The sequence below is a fragment of the Aythya ferina genome, assembly GCF_964211825.1.
Source record: "Aythya ferina genome assembly, chromosome: 2".
NCBI lineage: Eukaryota > Metazoa > Chordata > Aves > Anseriformes > Anatidae > Aythya > Aythya ferina.
The window spans coordinates 85,541,279-85,558,846 of NC_140297.1; the positions used below are offsets into that span (position 1 = coordinate 85,541,279).

General features: G+C 39.1%; 2 protein-coding genes across 3 annotated transcripts; one reads left to right on the top strand and one right to left on the bottom strand.

The window, feature by feature from the left end:
• Window positions 1-7,610, bottom strand: CCT5 (chaperonin containing TCP1 subunit 5). The gene is made up of 11 exons (XM_084508650.1): window positions 7,375-7,610; window positions 6,960-7,020; window positions 6,707-6,871; window positions 6,011-6,209; window positions 4,726-4,918; window positions 3,849-3,998; window positions 3,393-3,512; window positions 2,769-2,954; window positions 1,621-1,758; window positions 1,232-1,412; window positions 1-275 (listed from the first exon to the last, which is right to left on the bottom strand). Exons 1-11 carry the CDS (start codon window positions 7,477-7,479, stop codon window positions 148-150), a joined length of 1,626 nt encoding a protein of 541 aa, XP_084364776.1. The 5' UTR covers window positions 7,480-7,610; the 3' UTR covers window positions 1-147.
• ATPSCKMT (ATP synthase c subunit lysine N-methyltransferase) lies at window positions 7,608-16,852 on the top strand. Of its 2 annotated transcripts, XM_084508653.1 has the most exons (5): window positions 7,608-7,865; window positions 8,209-8,492; window positions 11,042-11,179; window positions 12,206-12,256; window positions 15,892-16,852. In XM_084508653.1, the coding sequence occupies exons 2-5, from the start codon at window positions 8,211-8,213 to the stop codon at window positions 16,087-16,089; spliced, it is 669 nt and encodes a 222-aa protein (XP_084364779.1). In that variant the 5' UTR covers window positions 7,608-7,865; window positions 8,209-8,210; the 3' UTR covers window positions 16,090-16,852. The 2 variants fall into 2 exon arrangements, with proteins under 2 accessions (XP_084364779.1, XP_084364780.1); XM_084508654.1 differs by lacking the exon at window positions 7,608-7,865 and having other exon boundaries at window positions 7,952-8,492.
• The last annotated feature ends 716 nt before the right edge of the window (window positions 16,853-17,568 follow it).

Consider the following 17,568-nt stretch of genomic DNA (forward strand, 5'->3'; position numbering starts at 1 on the left):
TCAGTGCTAAATTGTGTTTTATTTCCAACAATTAGCCATTACAGTATCTGAAACAGTGTCCAAAATAAATAGCTGAAGATGAAGCATCAGAGTACTACCGTCTTCGCTACTGCTGTGGCCCCCTTAATGTTTCTTGCTTTTCAACCTTTACTCTTCAGATTCTCCAGGCCTACGGATATCATCAATCTTCAAAATCATTCTAACGACCTGAGTCGCCAGAGAAATCTGTTGTTTCTTACCAATCAAGGTTTCTATAACATGTTGCTGTTTCATATCTGTAAAAGACATGTGAAAGAATTAGATGGCTTCCTCAAACCTGAATGTAATGTTTAACCCAGACAGTTATTTACTATATAATTTTAAAGATACTAAATTACTCTTGCCCACCATAGTTAATGAATACTTTGCATAAACTATAGCTTTAAGTCTGGGTTCTTCCCAAAGACCATAGAACATTAAGATCAAACTCTTTTCCCCAATTAAGCCTTCCTCAATCATAACTTCACCTTCCTGTACTTCTATATACAAATATTAGAAGCATCCTAGGGGTAGAATGACCACTGAAAGCTGACGTGCCATAATGCAGAGACATCTAATCAAGGAAGGGCTATGCATTACACAAACACAAGGCTTTATGCTGTGTTCCAAAATGTACTGCCTTTTTTTTTTTCCTGAAAGGAACATGAAAATAAGAATTTGAACAGTGTAAATTCAGATGAAAACGTATTTTCATACGCTGATTTTGTAGCCTTCACTTGCTTGTTATAGGTCTATACATGTGCATGTAGCAGTGTGAACAAGACTACCTAAAGACATTTCCAACCTTTTGCTTTCTTCTTCGCAAGCTGTTTCTCAAAACAACTGTTGGTTGGTAGGACTGCACTGTAAAATGGATCACTAAAAATACAGTACTAAGAACACATCCCATTTTTGCCTCTTAGTGAATAGTTTTTATTCCTGTCCCACCAGGTCAGCAGGATCTACAACTAATCTTGTCACTTTTGGTTCAAGCAGTTACGCGTTTTCTTCCTATCAGACATCATGTGTCTCTCCCACTCCCATTTATCAGGACAAGGGAAAAAAGTTCATAATTGAAGTGACAGACATCTTAAAAAAAAAAAAAAAAAAATTAAAAGAAAAAAGGGGCTGGGGGACAAAATATAACCTTTTTCATTTTTTGAGGAAGAAAACCCTGTTATGCTTCTCTCCTTCTCCCCATTACACATCTTACCATTTGTTCCTTTCTGCAAGCAATCAATGCCGAGAGCAGGATTATTTTCTTTCACTTGTCTAGCCCGTACTTCAGTCATAGTGTGTATTGGATTCATTCCACTGTTCTCCGACAGGGCCATGGGGATTACCTCCAGGGCATCTGCAAAAGCTCTCATGGCATACTGTTCCAAAGATGGGCACTAGGAAAAAACATAAAAAGGCACTTGCAACAACTTTACAAAGAGGGGAAGCAAAACTTTAATGCTGGTTATCAGAGAATGTCAGGAAGTTCTGTAATATGCATTTTTCTGGAAGCTCTTTGAAGCTTTTTGGAAACTCTTAAAATGGTCTTAATCCTTTTTTTCTCCATGGGAAATTAAAGAGAGTTGTAGAATGTTTCTTCCTTACCTTATCTGCTGCTTCACTGACTGCCAAGGCACAAGAAATTTCAGCAGCACCACCACCATACACAATACGATTATCACGGACAAGATTCCGGATCACACATAATGCATCATGAAGAGATCGCTTTGCTTCTTCAATGATCTGGAATTAGAACATGGCACATACTTTACAGCACACAACTGACTGATATGAAGATGAATTTCCGAGTATAGAAACAAAAACTGCACATGAACTAGAGGATCTCTTCACTGCTCTACTGCTGCTATACTATACTACTTCAGAAGTGTTGGCTTCCTAGTAGTAGAGAAGGAATGAAAAATACATACCAAGACAAAAGCCACAAATGTAAATGCCAACATTATTTTCAGACTGCAATTTGTGTCAACTCCAACAGATGTAGAAGGATTTAACAAGCTATGCTAACCTTTCATGAAGCATTTTTGTTTTCTGAAAGAACTCTTTAGACTGGCACTTAAAATTCTTTTTTTTCCCATTTTTCACCCAAAGTAGAATTTGACCTATACTAAATGTAATTCCACACTAACAGTTCAGTCAATGACTAGATTAAGTAGAGAAGCATTAAAAATGGTCTCATTCTGTTCTTTTAAACTGTTATAAATTAGAAATGACATACAGAAGCACAGAAAACCTGATCTCGCAAAAATACTAATATATCTTTACTCATAAAAATGACCTTTCCATGAGGAAAAAAAAAGCACCCACAAATAAAATTATTTCTCTATTTACAAACAATATGGTCTAATAGTGAGAAACATAACGTTTTCATTCAAAAATATGGGATATGAATTTAACATGACTTAACAGTCACTGTTGCCTACAGCCCCACTTCCCCCAAATTCTTCCACAGTGCAGAGTAAAATTTAGATAAAAATAATTGAAGAGTTAACATGCTCTTAATATGAAAGAAACTACACATTCAACAACTGAGGCATCAAACATTAGTAATGAACTGCTGTGATCCAACCTGGTAGGCAGCTAAACAGCACACAGCCACTTGCTAACTGCAAGCGAGCATCAGTGCATTATCACCATTATTCTCATCCTCAATCCGAGCACAGCATCACACCAGCTACTAGGACGAAGACCAATTCTATCCCAGCCAAAACGAGGACACAAACTAAGCACCTTACCATTTTATTTCCTCCTCTAATGAAAATGGTTACAGCTCTAGAATTCTGACACTGTTCAATGACGAGCATCCTGTCCTTTGTTGTTCCAAAGGAGATCTCTCGGACGATACCAGCAAACCCCAGCTTCTCTGGTGTGAGTTCACAGAAGCGAGGAACAATGCGCCCTCCAGTTGCAATGGCAATTAACTAAAATTAAACAACCATCAATTATTTTGAGAAGACTTTTCCATAGTGCTTAAATAGCATAAGCTAATAGAAACGAATCTATCAAATGCCTCCAAAGTTACATTCTCATTGCTTCAGTCAAAGGGCAGATTTCAGGCAATGCCTTGTTTCTACAAACACTAAGACTGAAAGGAGAAGCAATTCCAGCCACATAAAATCTGCAACAGGCAATACGCACGGACACCAATAATAGACTGTAACCCCAATAATCCTCGTTTCTTCCCCTAGATCTTCCCAGTGATTTTGCTCCAATATTTACCAATATCACACCTCATTATGCAGTTCTACCTAAAAAGCCCACACTTAATTGGTACAGCACTACACAACAAGCTGGTTGTATAATATGGCTGTATAACAGGAGGACTGGTGCGAATCCTGGTTTCTGAAGATTTTACTTACTTCTATTTCAGGTCCACCAACCCAACGAACAGCAGGCAGCTCGTTCTGGAGCAGCAAGTGGTTTGCCTCATCATCAAAACCCCACTGGCAAATAGCAAGGTTTGCACCAGTGTCTTTTATCTGAAATCAACACACAACAATCTACAGATAAGCACTAAACCAGAAAGGAAGACAAGTTTCTTAACAGTTTTAATTGCACTTTTCTCAAAACAGAACTCTCTGAAGAAGGCATGTATCTGTATAAGTGGCACATATAGAATTGAAAGTACATTTCAAACTAGAGTGTTATCTATTACTTCCATAAACTTAACTTTCACTCACAGCCTTACAATTCCTTGTATGCTGCCTCTTATCTGGATTAGTAGCTCATTTGCAGGAATAAATCAATGCATTATGCTGTTTTGTGTAAAGGCTATGAAAAATTACAAAACAGAGAAGTAACGTTGAACACTCCACCTGCTTCACCATTTCTTCAAACTTCTCCTTCTCGTATTTCTGCAGTGCCTTGTAATCTTCCACAGATGTGACATCAAGCTTATGCTTGGTTTTGGGCTTAGGTGGTTCAAATGGACAAGTAAGGATTGCAATTTTAGCATCTTTGAGCTCCTGTACATTAACATAAAATAAAATAAAATGAAAAGGTTGCATTTTAATCACAGTAACACCTCTTTCTTGTATTTGCACAATGTACAGACGTTGTTAAAAAGGTAGAGACAGAAAGAACCTTGAAGATCACTTGACTCTTTCTGAAGTTTTAACTAACAGCCACACACTTCTATCAAAAATTGAACTAATTCAAAAGAAATTCCACAGCTTCTAGACACCGTTTAAGCACTCAATCTTTACCAGTTATTTTAAGTATTAAATTAATAAAAAAAAAAAAAAACAACAAAAAACTCCTACCTACTGTTACCATTGAAAATACTACTTCTATGGTGTTCCAAACAGGACAACACTCCAACTCAGAGTGTAACAGTACAAGTTTTGTGATACTGAGTTGCATTAAAAATCAGTACACTGACATTTGGTTCTCAATTCTAACACAGTTCTTCGCATTACTCTCTACCAATGACTTGCACTTTATGCTTGTTCTCACTTAGTTGTGCAGTAATCATCTCCCCAATCATTTCTCAAGATTCTTGTGACTTCTAAGTTGGTCCTATCCAACAAAGAATTTAACATTCCTCTTCCCTTCCTCTGTTGATACATGAGTGAAGCAACAAGCCAAACCACAGCGGTGTTTAAATGCTTCAATGCTAGAACAGCATTTTTGGTCTATTTCTATGCAGAATCATTTAAACTGTTACAGATGACAACCAGAGTGTTCGCTTACTTTAGGCATCTGCGGATGACTGAAATCTTTATCCACAATCACTCCTTTAACCAGCTGCGTATCTTCCAGTCTACCTCCCACTTTGCCTTGCACTTTGATCAGCTCAAAATCAACATCTTTACGTTCCATATCTGCTACTGTCAGTACAGCATTCACGGCAATTTCTGCCATTTGTCTGTGACAGCGGTTAACACTAAATAAAAGAGAATACAAGGAAGATGTGTTACATGTATACAGTTCAGAAGAAAGAAATTGACTCTGTCAATATGAAACATAATATATGCGTGTATATATATGTATGTGCAGATACATATATATATACATGTTAGTATTACTAATAGCTTGTTTGCTGTATGAAGAGAGGGTGTCCTGCTCACTGGTTCACCTGAACATGCCAAACATGACAGAAACCAGAACACATGTCTTCATGAACACAGTTGCAAGACGCAGATTTGAAGCAAGCAAGGAGAACTAACTACTCAAAATACTCTAGTCCCAGAAACCAACATTAAGACAGGTCTGCATAGGAAGCTCTTACAATGTGTCAAAAGATACTGCAATCATAAACTGCACTTTGCAAAAACAGGCCCACAGTAATTAAAAATGAGAGACATCCCTCTCTGTACTTTTCTGTTTTAACTCTCTCTCATGCGTTTCCTATAATTTTAGGTATTAACTCCACAATATCTTAGAAAGCTAGTGCCCAAAGAGGGACAGACAAAAACTGTCCCAAGAAATAAAACTGGGAAATGACACTGATGCTCATTTACTCCATACTATATAGCAAATAAACGTTACAGTACAAATGGAAAGCTCACTTTTACCCCCAAGATCTTAATTTAGATTTGTGTATTTTTAATAAAAATGCACTTATGGAACCAGTAACTAACACTACATGTCTTTTTGGGTAAAAAAAAAAAAAAAAAAAAAAAAGAGAACTAACAGGTAGCTACTTTTACAAAGTTTGCACTTGCTATGATGCACAAACACAGAATAAAATAGGTAGAACGGAATTGATTGTGCAGCTGTTTAACTTCATGGACTTGCCCCTTTAGAGAACAAGGGTTTCACAGTTTCTTATCCAGAGATAAGAGTCCATTGAGAAAGCAGCCAAAATCAAAGAAACATTAAAGAGCAGCAACTCTAGTAATAACTTAATAATTCATCAAAGCATCAAGGATTTCTCCTTTCAACTTAAGTGGAAAATATAAGTATTTGTAAATTTTCATGTACGTATGGAAAATATAAACATTTGTCAATATTCTTGAAGGTTTTGTGAACTTACACTTTAGAGCCTAGCGTTGTCTTGGCTGTCTGGATCAGAGGCTCTGTGTTCTGTGGGTCAACTGGGAAGCTGTCACTGATTTTGTCGAGATGCTCAATAGCAATGCGAGCTGCCTGCTCGTAACCATCTGCTATTCTGATGGGGTGAATACCACGGTCCAGCAACTGCTCAGCCTGTTCCAACAGTGCTCCAGCCAAAACTGTAAAACAAAATTTTTAAATAATGTTCACTCTCCCACAGATGGAGGCATCCTGTATTATACATTATCAAAAGCTTAAGAAGTATACCTTTGGATTTATTCTGCAGTATCAGTTTGAGGTTTATTAGGTAATAATATTGGTAATAATAATGCCATCAATGCCCTACTTACTGAGAAAGAAGACTGCATTGAGACTGTAAAAGCACAGGAGACAGTAAGATCATTATGGAAGAAAATTATGCAAAGAGTTCTGAAAGTACAAAGAGGCCTTCCAACACTAACTTCAAATGCTGCCATACTTTAAGAGAGACACAAAAGCATCTTTTGGATTAAAAAACCTCCTAACAGATGAACTAAAAAGAATAGCGATGCAATAAATACTCTAAAAACGTGCTTCAGAAAAGCCTCTGTCACTCCATAAGTGATTTCTTAAAATAGTTTAAGAAACTTGGCTTTAAAACTAGAAATCCCAAACTAAATGTAAAATCTTTTCTTACCAACGACTCCTGTAGTTCCATCCCCAATCTCATCATCTTGAGATTTAGACAGCTCCACCATGAGCTTGGCAATCTGGTGGTCCACATCCATCATATTCAGGATGGTAGCGCCATCGTTGGTTACTGTCACCTCACCATCTTTGTCCACCATCATTTTATCCAAGCCTGAAAAAGACAGAACGTGAGGACAAACCTAGAAACCCCTGAAAAAAAAAACAATTAGTAAGTAGAAATAATTAAAGTGATTTATTACCGTTGGGCCCGAGGGATGTTTTCAGGGTATTTGCCACTGCCTTTGCTGCCATTATGTGAGACTATAAAAGAACGGAAAAGTTAAATCAGTATTTTGCGTCCACAAATAGCAGTATTAAACTAAGAAATATTGAGAAAAACTATTATATTGTGGTAGTTAAGTATGGCAAATGTTATATTTTAAGTAGCAACAGAGAAGTATGACTGGAAAAAGACCTACACATGCACATGGCTTTTAGGCTAGGTATTTCACAAGCCTTTTTGTCACACGTGGAGGCAAGGCTTATAGAAGAACAACTCACTCGCACGTTTAAGGCTCACAGAGGAAAACCGAGCGCACGGCTCCCCCCGGCCGCGTGTGGCGGCCATCCCCGGCAGGGCCCCGCCGCCGCCTGCCGGGCCCCCCCCCCGCTCACCTTGAGCGCCTCCAGCCCCATGAGGCGCGTCTTGCGCTCCTGGTCCTTGAGGATGAGGAAGGGCCGCCCATACTCATCAAACGCCAGCGTCCCCATGGCCGACATGGCTGCGGCGGCTCCCAACGGCCCCCAACCGCTCCCAACGGCCACCCGAGCACGAGCCGCGCCCGCCCTGCACGCCGCGCCGTGACGCAACGCGCTCGCCCGCCGGCGGCACCGCGCCTGCGCAAAGGGCCGCCCCGCGACATATTTCGCGGGGGGAACTTATGTGGCGCCCGCGGCGGAGCTTTCTGGAAGCGGCCGGGGGCTCCGGGCGCTGCGCGGCGCTCGCGGCTCCGTCCACTAGCGCGGCGCGGGGGGGGTGGGGAATGCGATTAGGCGCAATTCGGGCGCCAGGCGGGCCGCAGCGAGGTGACGGGAAGAGAATAAGGAAGGACAGCCCCGCTGCCGAAGGGAGCCGTGCGGATCTTCTCTTCAGCGTGTGCAGAAAGGTGCTCGCTCTCCTCCCTTATCTCCCCCGCCGTAGAGGGGTGGTAGGGTCCTCCTCCATAAATACGGCTGCCGGCGGGGGGGTCCCTCATTGTGGGGTGTGGGGCGGGGGGTCGGGGGAGTAGGGCAAGGTGTCTTTTCTTCTTTTTCTTCATGAGCAATAAACCTAGTACCTCAGCCTCTTATATGCAATAATTTGACTTTATATTTAACTTTTTTTTTAAGATCTAGGAATCAACTGAAGTGTTTAAGCACCCCTATTGTGTGACACGTGTCACATCATGATGTTTTGCCTGTTAATCCCTCAGTTAGTGAAGCCATCCCCCTGTTAATCTTTGTCCACAGGCATGATGTCCAAAGCACTGGTGGCCGAGAGCCCCGCTCCACTCGCACAAGGAAGCCCTGAGGAGCCCTCCAGAAGAAGGCAGTGGGGGCTGCTGGCCACGGGCGCAGTTGGCGGGGTGCTGGTGGCCCTGTACGCCGTGGTCACCCCCTTCCTGGCGCCGGCCCTCAGGAAGGTGTGCCTGCCCTTCGTCCCCGCCACCTCAGCGCAGATCCAGAATGTCCTGAAAATGTTGCAGGGCAGAAGCGGCTCTCTAGCTGACATTGGCAGCGGGGATGGCCGCGTTGTAAGTTACAGACGTCTCCTTCCTTCTCTACCTCAGAAAAGTGACAAATACTCCCCCACTGGCCTCTGCTTTGTCATATTTACAAATGTTTTCCTTCACACCCATTGTATTTTACCAAGCTTTATGCAAAGCCTGAGAATGGTTTACGTTTAGTTTAGGTGAACAATCGATAGTTTTGTTCCAGCCTTACTCTCAGCTTGACAAAGTAGCATCCCAAATCATAACCTCATCTTGTTGCTTGGGAGGCATTGCACTGCGTTCACATAAAAAGATGTAATTAAAGTATTGGCACTGTGTTTTCCTGGAGAGCTGTATTCCACATAGGTTTATAGCTGCAGCATGTGAGGCTGTGAGCTTAAATAACCCTCTGCTTTTGGAGATGCAGCTCTGTGATTACTGCATAAAAGTGACAGAAGAACAAAAAGATGAGAAAGGAATGATGGATTACAAAAATAAATATCATGGTATCATTAAAACTGTAGTCTTAATGCCATTGTACACTGCTGGCTGCCCCATTTCAACACGAATGTGGTAAACCAGAGCCACTGCAAAGCTGAATGGTAGGAAACAACTGTGGAAAGGCTTCTCTGCTCTCAGCAGACTTTCAGTACAGACGCTAGTTCAAGGCTTTTTCTGTATGGAAATTAGGATATAGGACAGGCAATTTTACTGGCTTCAAATGTTTTTAGTATTGTAATACCCATTTTTCAGTGTCAGTTTCTGGTCTTTATCATTATGTGGCAAAGTTAGGATTCATCCAACCCACTGCAAAATTATTTTAAGATTGAGCTCAACAGCTTGCTGTGGAGTTTTGGGGCAGAAATAGATGCAAAAAGAAGTTAGGGAGGTCTGGGGGAAAATTTTTGGGTAGCCAAAGTGATGCTGTGCTTTCAGGGCATTGCCCAGACCTTCCATTTGTCAAAAGTGGTGGTGAGGGAGAGCACTGCAGAGAATAGTATTTATTTTTTTGTAGTTGTGGCATTTTGGGTACTATTTTTAAAGCACCTACATAACAGGATGGTGCATTAAGTGGGTTGTTGATGGAAACAAGGAAGATCTTTCTTGAATACTGCTTTTGTCCATAGTTCATGTGAATGATTTGACCATCTGTCCATACTGCAGTTGTATTTGGACATCCAAATCTGTGAACGAATTGCACCTAAGTAAGGCCTAGGGAAAAGTACGTAGGTACAAGAGAACTGCAGTTTCTGATGTCCTCTCTACTCAGCATTCTGACTTTTGACCCTTATCCGAGACACCTAATTTGACTAGCTACTGTGTATTTTATTCCAATTCCATATATATCTACATATGTAGGCACCTATATATATACATATATATAAATATACATGTGTATATATGCACATTAGTGCCTAAATGGAGACTGAAGGCTGCTTGGAGAGCCAGGTGCCCCAGATTGGATGATCAGTGTTGCCTTAATGCATCTGTACTGAAAAAAGTTGAGCTTCTGTTCATGTTTGTAAATATTTAGCACTTACATGGTGTATTCTGTGAACAAATATGAACATATTTTATTTTCAAGCATGGTGAAAATGTCAGATTCTTTTACTATATTTGAAAATTTGGTGTGTGTGATGCAAGTGGCGTTATTTTAATACTGTGCAGCACATTGTGTGATACTGCTGTTTGAGATGTTGTATTAAAAAATTTGTACTTCTTCCTGATTCTACCTTGCCTGCAATTCATAGCTGATAAGGCTTTTCCTGATTAAAGCTTGGCAGTAACCTTTTAAATTATGGCTCAGTCCTAGATTTTAATATTTCTAAAAATTAGTGTGCTGTTTTAGTTTGAAGTTTCCTTAAAAAAAAAAAAAAAAAAAAAGCTTTGATTTAGTTAGAAGACATTTGCTATACAGCGTAATGATTCTGAATATTAAGGTCTGATTTGAGGGAGTATACTTGATACATTTTGTTAACTGAGTTACCTTTTGCCTTTTCAAAATTATGTGTGAAGTTTAACATTAGATAAAAGATACACTTTGAGGTTTGCTCTGTGATTTTTTTTTTCTTTAATTTTTATTTTTATGGATGTCAACAGATTGGTTTCACAGACTTTCCATTGATAGGTCATTTTGGCTTTGATGCAGGGATCTTTCAAGTGCCTTACCCTTCACTGCTTCTCAACTAGGTTGAATGCTCTAATTCTGAGCGTATCTGCTTATGTGTTTTACTGTCTCCAGGGTCAGTTTTGGTACTCTTGAATTCTAAGATAGTGCCATGAATATGTTAAATTAAACTTTTATGTGAGCTGTAGACATAGTACAAGCTTACAGTTTTGTCCTGTGAATGTTTAAGTGGTTAATTTTGTTTGTGTGAATATCAGTTTCAACAGAACTAATCATAATAGCAAAATATAATCTGAATTTTTGTATGCTATACTACCATTCTCTTAGGAATTAAAATCTTATTACTTCCAAATGTGCGTTCCTTTGACGTGGAAATAAAATTCTGTCCTTTCTCCTGTTTGGATGAATATACCTTTTAGCACTCTCTCTGTTTTTAAGTGAAGATTTCTTCTCTTCCGTGTAGGTGATAGCAGCTGCCAAAATGGGATTCAAAGCTGTTGGTTATGAGTTAAATCCCTGGCTAGTCTGGTACTCCAGATACCGTGCCTGGAGAGATGGGGTACATCACAACACCAAATTCTATATCTCAGACTTGTGGAAGGTAGGTGCTGGAGTACCTAAGAATGAATGGGAGATTTCCATAGTTCAGAGATACTTTCTTGGAAGAATTGTATTTGTCTGGCCACAAGATGCTGTATTGGGCTTTGAGAAGAGTGCTTTCAGCATAGAAACAAGGCTCACTGCACGTTTACAATGCTCTGCTGGTTTTGTGCTGTAGTGACTTGCTGTGCTTTTCCAGTACAGATTTTCTGAGCATACTACATCGTACTTTTGCCAGTTGAATGATGTGGGCTACTGTAATGTCAGGCTTTGCTGAGAGCTGCTTTTGTGGAGTTGGTAACAAGGCTCTTGTTACCTAATGTGCAAGAACTCTGTCTTGTGGTATTGCATTAGATGTGTGTTCTTCTGTAGCTGTGCAGTATGTTACCTGATTCTTAGTGTTGCTTCAAGCTGTTTTTTTCAACGTGCATTCATTTGAATGAAAATTGAGACTTTAATGAGACTTAGTTTTTGCTATATTTATGTTTGTCTCCCCCCAGCTATTCCCATCAGTCTTTTTTCTTTAAGTAGCATTTTGTAAAGAGTAAAGTAGATACAAGGAATCGGTAAAAAGTGTAAATATACTCTTTTTTTCTCTTTATTCAGAAGAGGTGTATTGGAAAACTGGGCACTGTCTAGAAGAACCCAGCCATTGCAATGGGAAGCTCCAACAACTAACATTTAACAAGATGGGGCAAACTTAAAACATATCTTATGTTAACATATATAGGAGTTGTGGGAAAACATAACAGTGAATAAAATCATACAGTGTTTTCTAAATTGATTTTCTTCGTGCTCCTGAAATTGGAGCCATATCCTTGACCAGGCAGTAGTTTTCTGCTACTCAGCAGAATAAAGTTGTCTGTATGTGGAAGTTTGTGTGATGAATACTTGATATTGGATCTCCTTTCTTATTTTTGGTCTAAATCCCTGTTCAAAGGAGTGTATTTAGAAGGTTCAGGAGAGAATGGTGAGAACTTCTCCAATTAGAGTGCTCATTTCTTTAAGGCTCTTTTTTTTTTTTCAGGTTTCTTTTTCCCATTATACAAATGTTGTTATTTTTGGGGTACCTCAAATGGTAAGTTTTATTATTTTTGCACAGTTATTTTAATATCAAGGTACTCATCTGCAAAATAAATCAATTTATAAAATGTCAAAGGTAGTACTAATAATATTTAGGTATTTCATCGTTGGTTATTAATGTCCATGATAAAACCTGGTAAAACTTGTGATGGTGTGCAGACTGGAGCTCTAAAAGCATTCCTGGATGGCAGCAGTGGTAGCGTTGTATTTACCATCAATTAGTGAAGTTCAGAATCAAAATGAAAACTGACGTACTTAAGTTGCCTTGAGAAGGTGATAGATCAATTCTTGAAAATTTCAGGTTTTCATACTGGGAAAAAAAAGTAATGTTTGCAGGGAGAGGAGGGAGTAAGAAACTGGCTACAGCTGCTTTTCTGTGAACTTGTCAGTGGAAGTTACTGAACTTTTGTTAGATTATCTAAAAATGGGATGACCTCAAATTAGGCTAGTAGCTAGTATTCTGAAATAATTCCTTGCTCATTTTAGACTGTGAGGGTTTTAGGAAGAAAGACAAATACTTCAAGTGTAATTGCTAGAGAACAAGTGTACAAATTTCTTTGCTTTTTAGGAGGGCCTTGTAGCTCATGTTCATCGTGTCCCATGGGTTCTTCAAAATTGCTGTAGATATTACTGCATAGAGACTATTTTGGTATATTAGATAAATTCAGTCAGGACTTTTACTTTGACTTTCGGCTTTATCTAGTTTTTCTTTTTTACTACAGAAGAGAAAAATTACATTTTCTATATTTATCATTAGAAACTTCTATATATGTTGAATGCGTATGGAGAAGTGAAATGGAAATATATAAATGCTTCCGTACTGCTGCTTTTTTTATTTTTTTGTGCTAGGGCAGATGTGGGATGAAGTGGAGTGAAGAGCTTTACGTGATGCTATGCTGTGCAATATGCATTGGTGTGGTAGTAACAGGAAGACACAACAAGAAGCATAATGATGTTTCCTTACTCTCTGATTTTTCCTTTAGCAGCATGGGAATTAAAATACCTACTTCAGATTCACGTTGTAACTCGTGGTGAGAACTGAAGTGAAAATGCGTTTTTTTCCTACTTTTCTGGTGGCGTATTAGCGAGAGCTGTTGCAGTGCTCGTGCTGCAGATGTTCCCAGGTTTGAATGCTGCGTGTTCTCTGGCCTGAATTCCAGGAGGGGGCAGTATAAAGATTTGAATCTGCAGTCACAAAGTCTGCAGTTGCACCAAGAGCACAAGTGCAAGTGAAGAAAGATATTTCAGTAAACTAAACAAATGCCATAGGAGAATGTGAGCGTGATTAGTTGAAATACTGGCTGAATTTTAAAATTAGCTAATTTACCCCATTTTTATACTACTGTGATAGAAAGAGTACCCTTTAGTCTCAGAATAACTTCAGTAAATTCAGCAAATATTAGTCTTAATTCTTCCAATAAAATACTGTCATAAATGTAACAGACCCTAACGTAGGAACTACAGTGTGTCCTGAGAATTAATTTGCTCATAATGTTCTTTAAATTTACTTTCTCTGTTGTGAATGCTTAGTCTCCTGAATGACTAAATTGATTTTCTAGAAACTCTTAATGCATTTTCTCTCTCTCTTTTTTTTTTTTTTTTTGACTGAGGGCAATAAATGTCTTTAGCTTTTATAGTAATAGTGGTCTGGTTTGATGTTGTCACACTGTGCTTTTATTTCACATCCAAGATTAGCTAACAGAACTGGGATGTATTGATCTTTAGTGAAGACTCTGAGACCTCTCTGTTCTTGCAAGCATCTGGGGGAAGATGTGTTTATCAATGAGTCATTGCAGAGAGACTTTTACTTGCTCGGGGTGGGATGACAGAATTTTTACCAGGTGTTCATGTTCACAACTGCAGTTGAATTTTAACTAAATATGTCCTGTACAAAAGTTTTTTACTAAGCTATTTATCTATATAGATGTAACAAATAAAATCTGAATGATATAAAATACAGTATGGTTATAACGCTTAATGTTACTGAGAGATTTAGCTTAAAACTACTTTGAGTTTGGTTCAAGAATGCAATTGCTTTTGGCTGAGCTGTTAATGAAATCTTCTAATTTGAGACATGAGATACCACTGTTTTTCATAATTACTCAGTAAAGATTAGGCTAGGACCATGTTTGTGGACTGTATTAATTGCTATAACAACCTAGTCCTGTCTCTTCTGGTGTATTAGTTCAGTTTGAGATATGAAATTGGGCTTATTTTTCTCATTTATTTAAGCAAAAATGTTTAAAAGCATTTGCTGTATGGAATAAATCAGAGCACAGAATACTTAAAGGCATTCATAGATCTAATATACCCATGAGTAACCTCTGAACAATTTTCCTAAAATATCCCATTGTAAGCTTAAATTTAGCTATAGTGGGATGGAGCATCAAAGGTAGGCCCTGCGTGTATGTGAGAGTTGAAGTTAGCTTTAGCCTTTGAAAACGTTTTTGAAAGCCAGTCGTGTTTTCTAATGTGTTCTGTATTTTTTGGTTTGAAATTTTTGTTTATCTTGTGTCCTTCCTGACTTAAATTGAACTGTATTTGTAGATAATTACTATCCTTTCAACCTTTTAATAGTTAAATGCTCTGCCACAATATCAAAGTAAAAATATTTTAATTTTGTAGCTCGCTGCTATAATTACTCGCTGAGATAGATATCATTTGTCAGAAGGAATTCCAAATGGATGTGCAGTGATCTACTTAAGCATAACACCCGATTTTTGCAAAGGACAGAAATGGATAGATCTATGCAGCGTCCTCCCAGCCCCCAATATAACAGCAAGCTGGGGGTTGGAAAGAAAATAGATGTGTTAATTCATTTCTCACTTAATCCATAGAGGCATTTTTGGCATACTTATGGGAGATAAAGTACCTGGGCAGAGTGTTGCTCAGTTCTGGAGGGGCAATGATATTTCCTGTAGCAAAAATTGAGCTGATACAAAAGCCAATGGAGGAAAGTTGTACGGAGCAGGTCTTCAACCAAGGCAAGCTGCAGGGTGGTATGTGCTGTTTCACATAGTGCTGTGCAGGGACTTAGGTGTTCGTTTTTGTTAATAGTCTGGAGCCAACAAAGCACAGTTTCAGTGCTGTGTACCACACCAATACTTTTCCATACAGTGAGAGCAGAATGCTTGCTTTGGTCTGCTGACCAGACGTGGGGTTTTGAGCCTCCCAAGATATATCTTGGCGTTAGACTGGAAATCATGAAAAGCATCGGCCTTTGAGTATCACGCAACTTGAGGTGTTATAAATTGTATAATTTTCGGATGCTAAACTCTAATTGTCTGCAGGGAAGAATCTCACTGAAGAAAATAATGAATTAGAAAATGCAAAGTCTTGCCTTAATGTGGTTGTGTGTGTGTATTTGTTTTTGTTTTTTAAACTAAAGGTTCATCTACTGTAATTTAATTTTAAAGACTTAGTTACAGTTGCAGTGATCTCACTGGTCAGGGCAAATAACCATTTTCTAGTTTTAGATACTCTTTGTCAATGCATCAAACCAGAACGTATCAGGAATACTTCCTATTTTTTTCAAATATTCCTCAAACCTTGGACTTGTCTTTGACACTTAGATTAGAGAATGTTTCTGTTTTGTACTGTTCCTGAAAGTTTTTTGTTGCTGCCTCACAGATGCCACAGTTGGAGAAGAAGCTCAAAGAAGAACTTGAATCTAATGCCAGAATCATCGCCTGTCGTTTTCCTTTCCCTTGCTGGATCCCAGATCATACTACAGGAGAAGGAATAGACACCGTTTGGGCCTATGATTTGAAGCGCCCTAGAGGAAGCGAAAGTAAAAGTTTAGAAACAACACCAGCAACAGAATCTTAAACATCTAATGTACGAATGTACTGAATTTTTCATCTTTGACTTCACCAGTTGGAAGATGAGATTAACATGAAATGGAGACCAGGATTTTGAGGTGTATATTCTCTAAAATAACTGAAGTACATTGGTTATCTGAAAACACAGAAAGGTTTAGTTAAAGGACTTGGTGTGTTTAGTAAAAAGTATTGGAAAGTGTTACAGAATCAGAAAACTTTAGTATAGAAAACAGGATAAAACAGGGTTCAGTACTGTTATGGGAAGCATGTGTGAGTTCAAATGCTCAAATTGGCTAGCCTAAAACCAGAGGTCATTCGATCCAAGCCCCCTGCTCAGGCAGGGCCACCTGAAGCCAGTTGCCCAGGTCTGTGTCAGACAGCTTCTGAGTATCTCCAAGGAGAAAGCCTTTGCTGCACAGTGACTGTGTAAGTTTGTCAGACCTCTGCACAAGTGCTGTCTGGAGATCTAAGCTTGAACAAGTTAGGGAGTTGCCACCTGACTGCTAGGCGGTTGTTACCATACCTAAAATTAGCTCAGGCCAAGAGAAGCAGAGAAATGCTGCTCTTGGGTCAACACAAACCCTGTGACATTTCATTAGCAGTTACAAAAACATGTTTCTTGAGTTTAAGGTATCTGACTTGAAGAGAAGCTGGTTGTTATTTGGGATGTGTAGCTACAGGTATACTTGTCCTCAAGCTTTTTCGTGTGTGTGTGGGGGAGGGGAGGAGGAAGGAGAATGTGAAATAAAATCCTCACTGAGGAGATGAAATGACGCAGTAGATTTTTTTTTCTCCTTATACTGTATACAAAACAGGAGAAGAAAGGGGCAGATGTATCCTCAGGAGTCTGCGAAAGGAGAGATTATTTCAGCCTCACATATGGCAAGGCACAGCTGTGAGCACTGGGGCTGTATGTCCTGAAGAACACTGATTACTAGTAAACCATCTTTTACAGCATTTCACTGCCGTGTAGCATAGTGGGTCTTGTAAAACTACGCTAAACTCTTTCCACCACGATCTAAGAGCTATAAATACTACACAATGATAGGACTGAACTACAGTGGCTTATCTGAATGTCTGCACTTACTTTAATATCCCAAGGCCATACAGCTGGAATCTTGGACAAAGGAAGTCTGAAAATATTTCCACCAAAAAGATGGTACAAAGGGGATGTTGGGTAACTAAGCCAAGAGTCCTTCCCTGAATGTTTATAAAGGAGAAGAGGCAAAAGATTTTGGTAAATTGTGACTCATCTGCCATGCAGTGCTTTCGGCCAAGTTTCTACTGCTTGCTTTCACCAGTGGTCACTAAAGTTAGTTTGCAAGGAATGAAGTAGATATTTGTTTTCCTTTTTGTTTGGCTATATATTTGTCTATTGCATTATCAGTTATTTGTCTTTTAAAAAGTAAATCTGAATTTCTGAATTCTACATGTAAAGACTTTGGAGCGGGCTTCTTAGTCACCACCTATGGCTCCAGAAATACCT

Coding starts and splice junctions, on each gene's coding strand:
- CCT5 (XM_084508650.1), bottom strand. CDS start 7,479: ATGTCGGCCATGGGGACGCTGGCGTTTGATGAGTATGGGCGGCCCTTC. Junction 7,021..7,374: donor TGGGGCTGGAGGCGCTCAAG/GTGAGCGGGGGG, acceptor GTTCTTTTATAG/TCTCACATAATGGCAGCAAA. Junction 6,210..6,706: donor TGGAACTACAGGAGTCGTTG/GTAAGAAAAGAT, acceptor TTTGTTTTACAG/TTTTGGCTGGAGCACTGTTG.
- ATPSCKMT (XM_084508653.1), top strand. CDS start 8,211: ATGATGTCCAAAGCACTGGTGGCCGAGAGCCCCGCTCCACTCGCACAA. Junction 8,493..11,041: donor GCAGCGGGGATGGCCGCGTT/GTAAGTTACAGA, acceptor TCTTCCGTGTAG/GTGATAGCAGCTGCCAAAAT. Junction 11,180..12,205: donor ATATCTCAGACTTGTGGAAG/GTAGGTGCTGGA, acceptor TTTTTTTTTCAG/GTTTCTTTTTCCCATTATAC.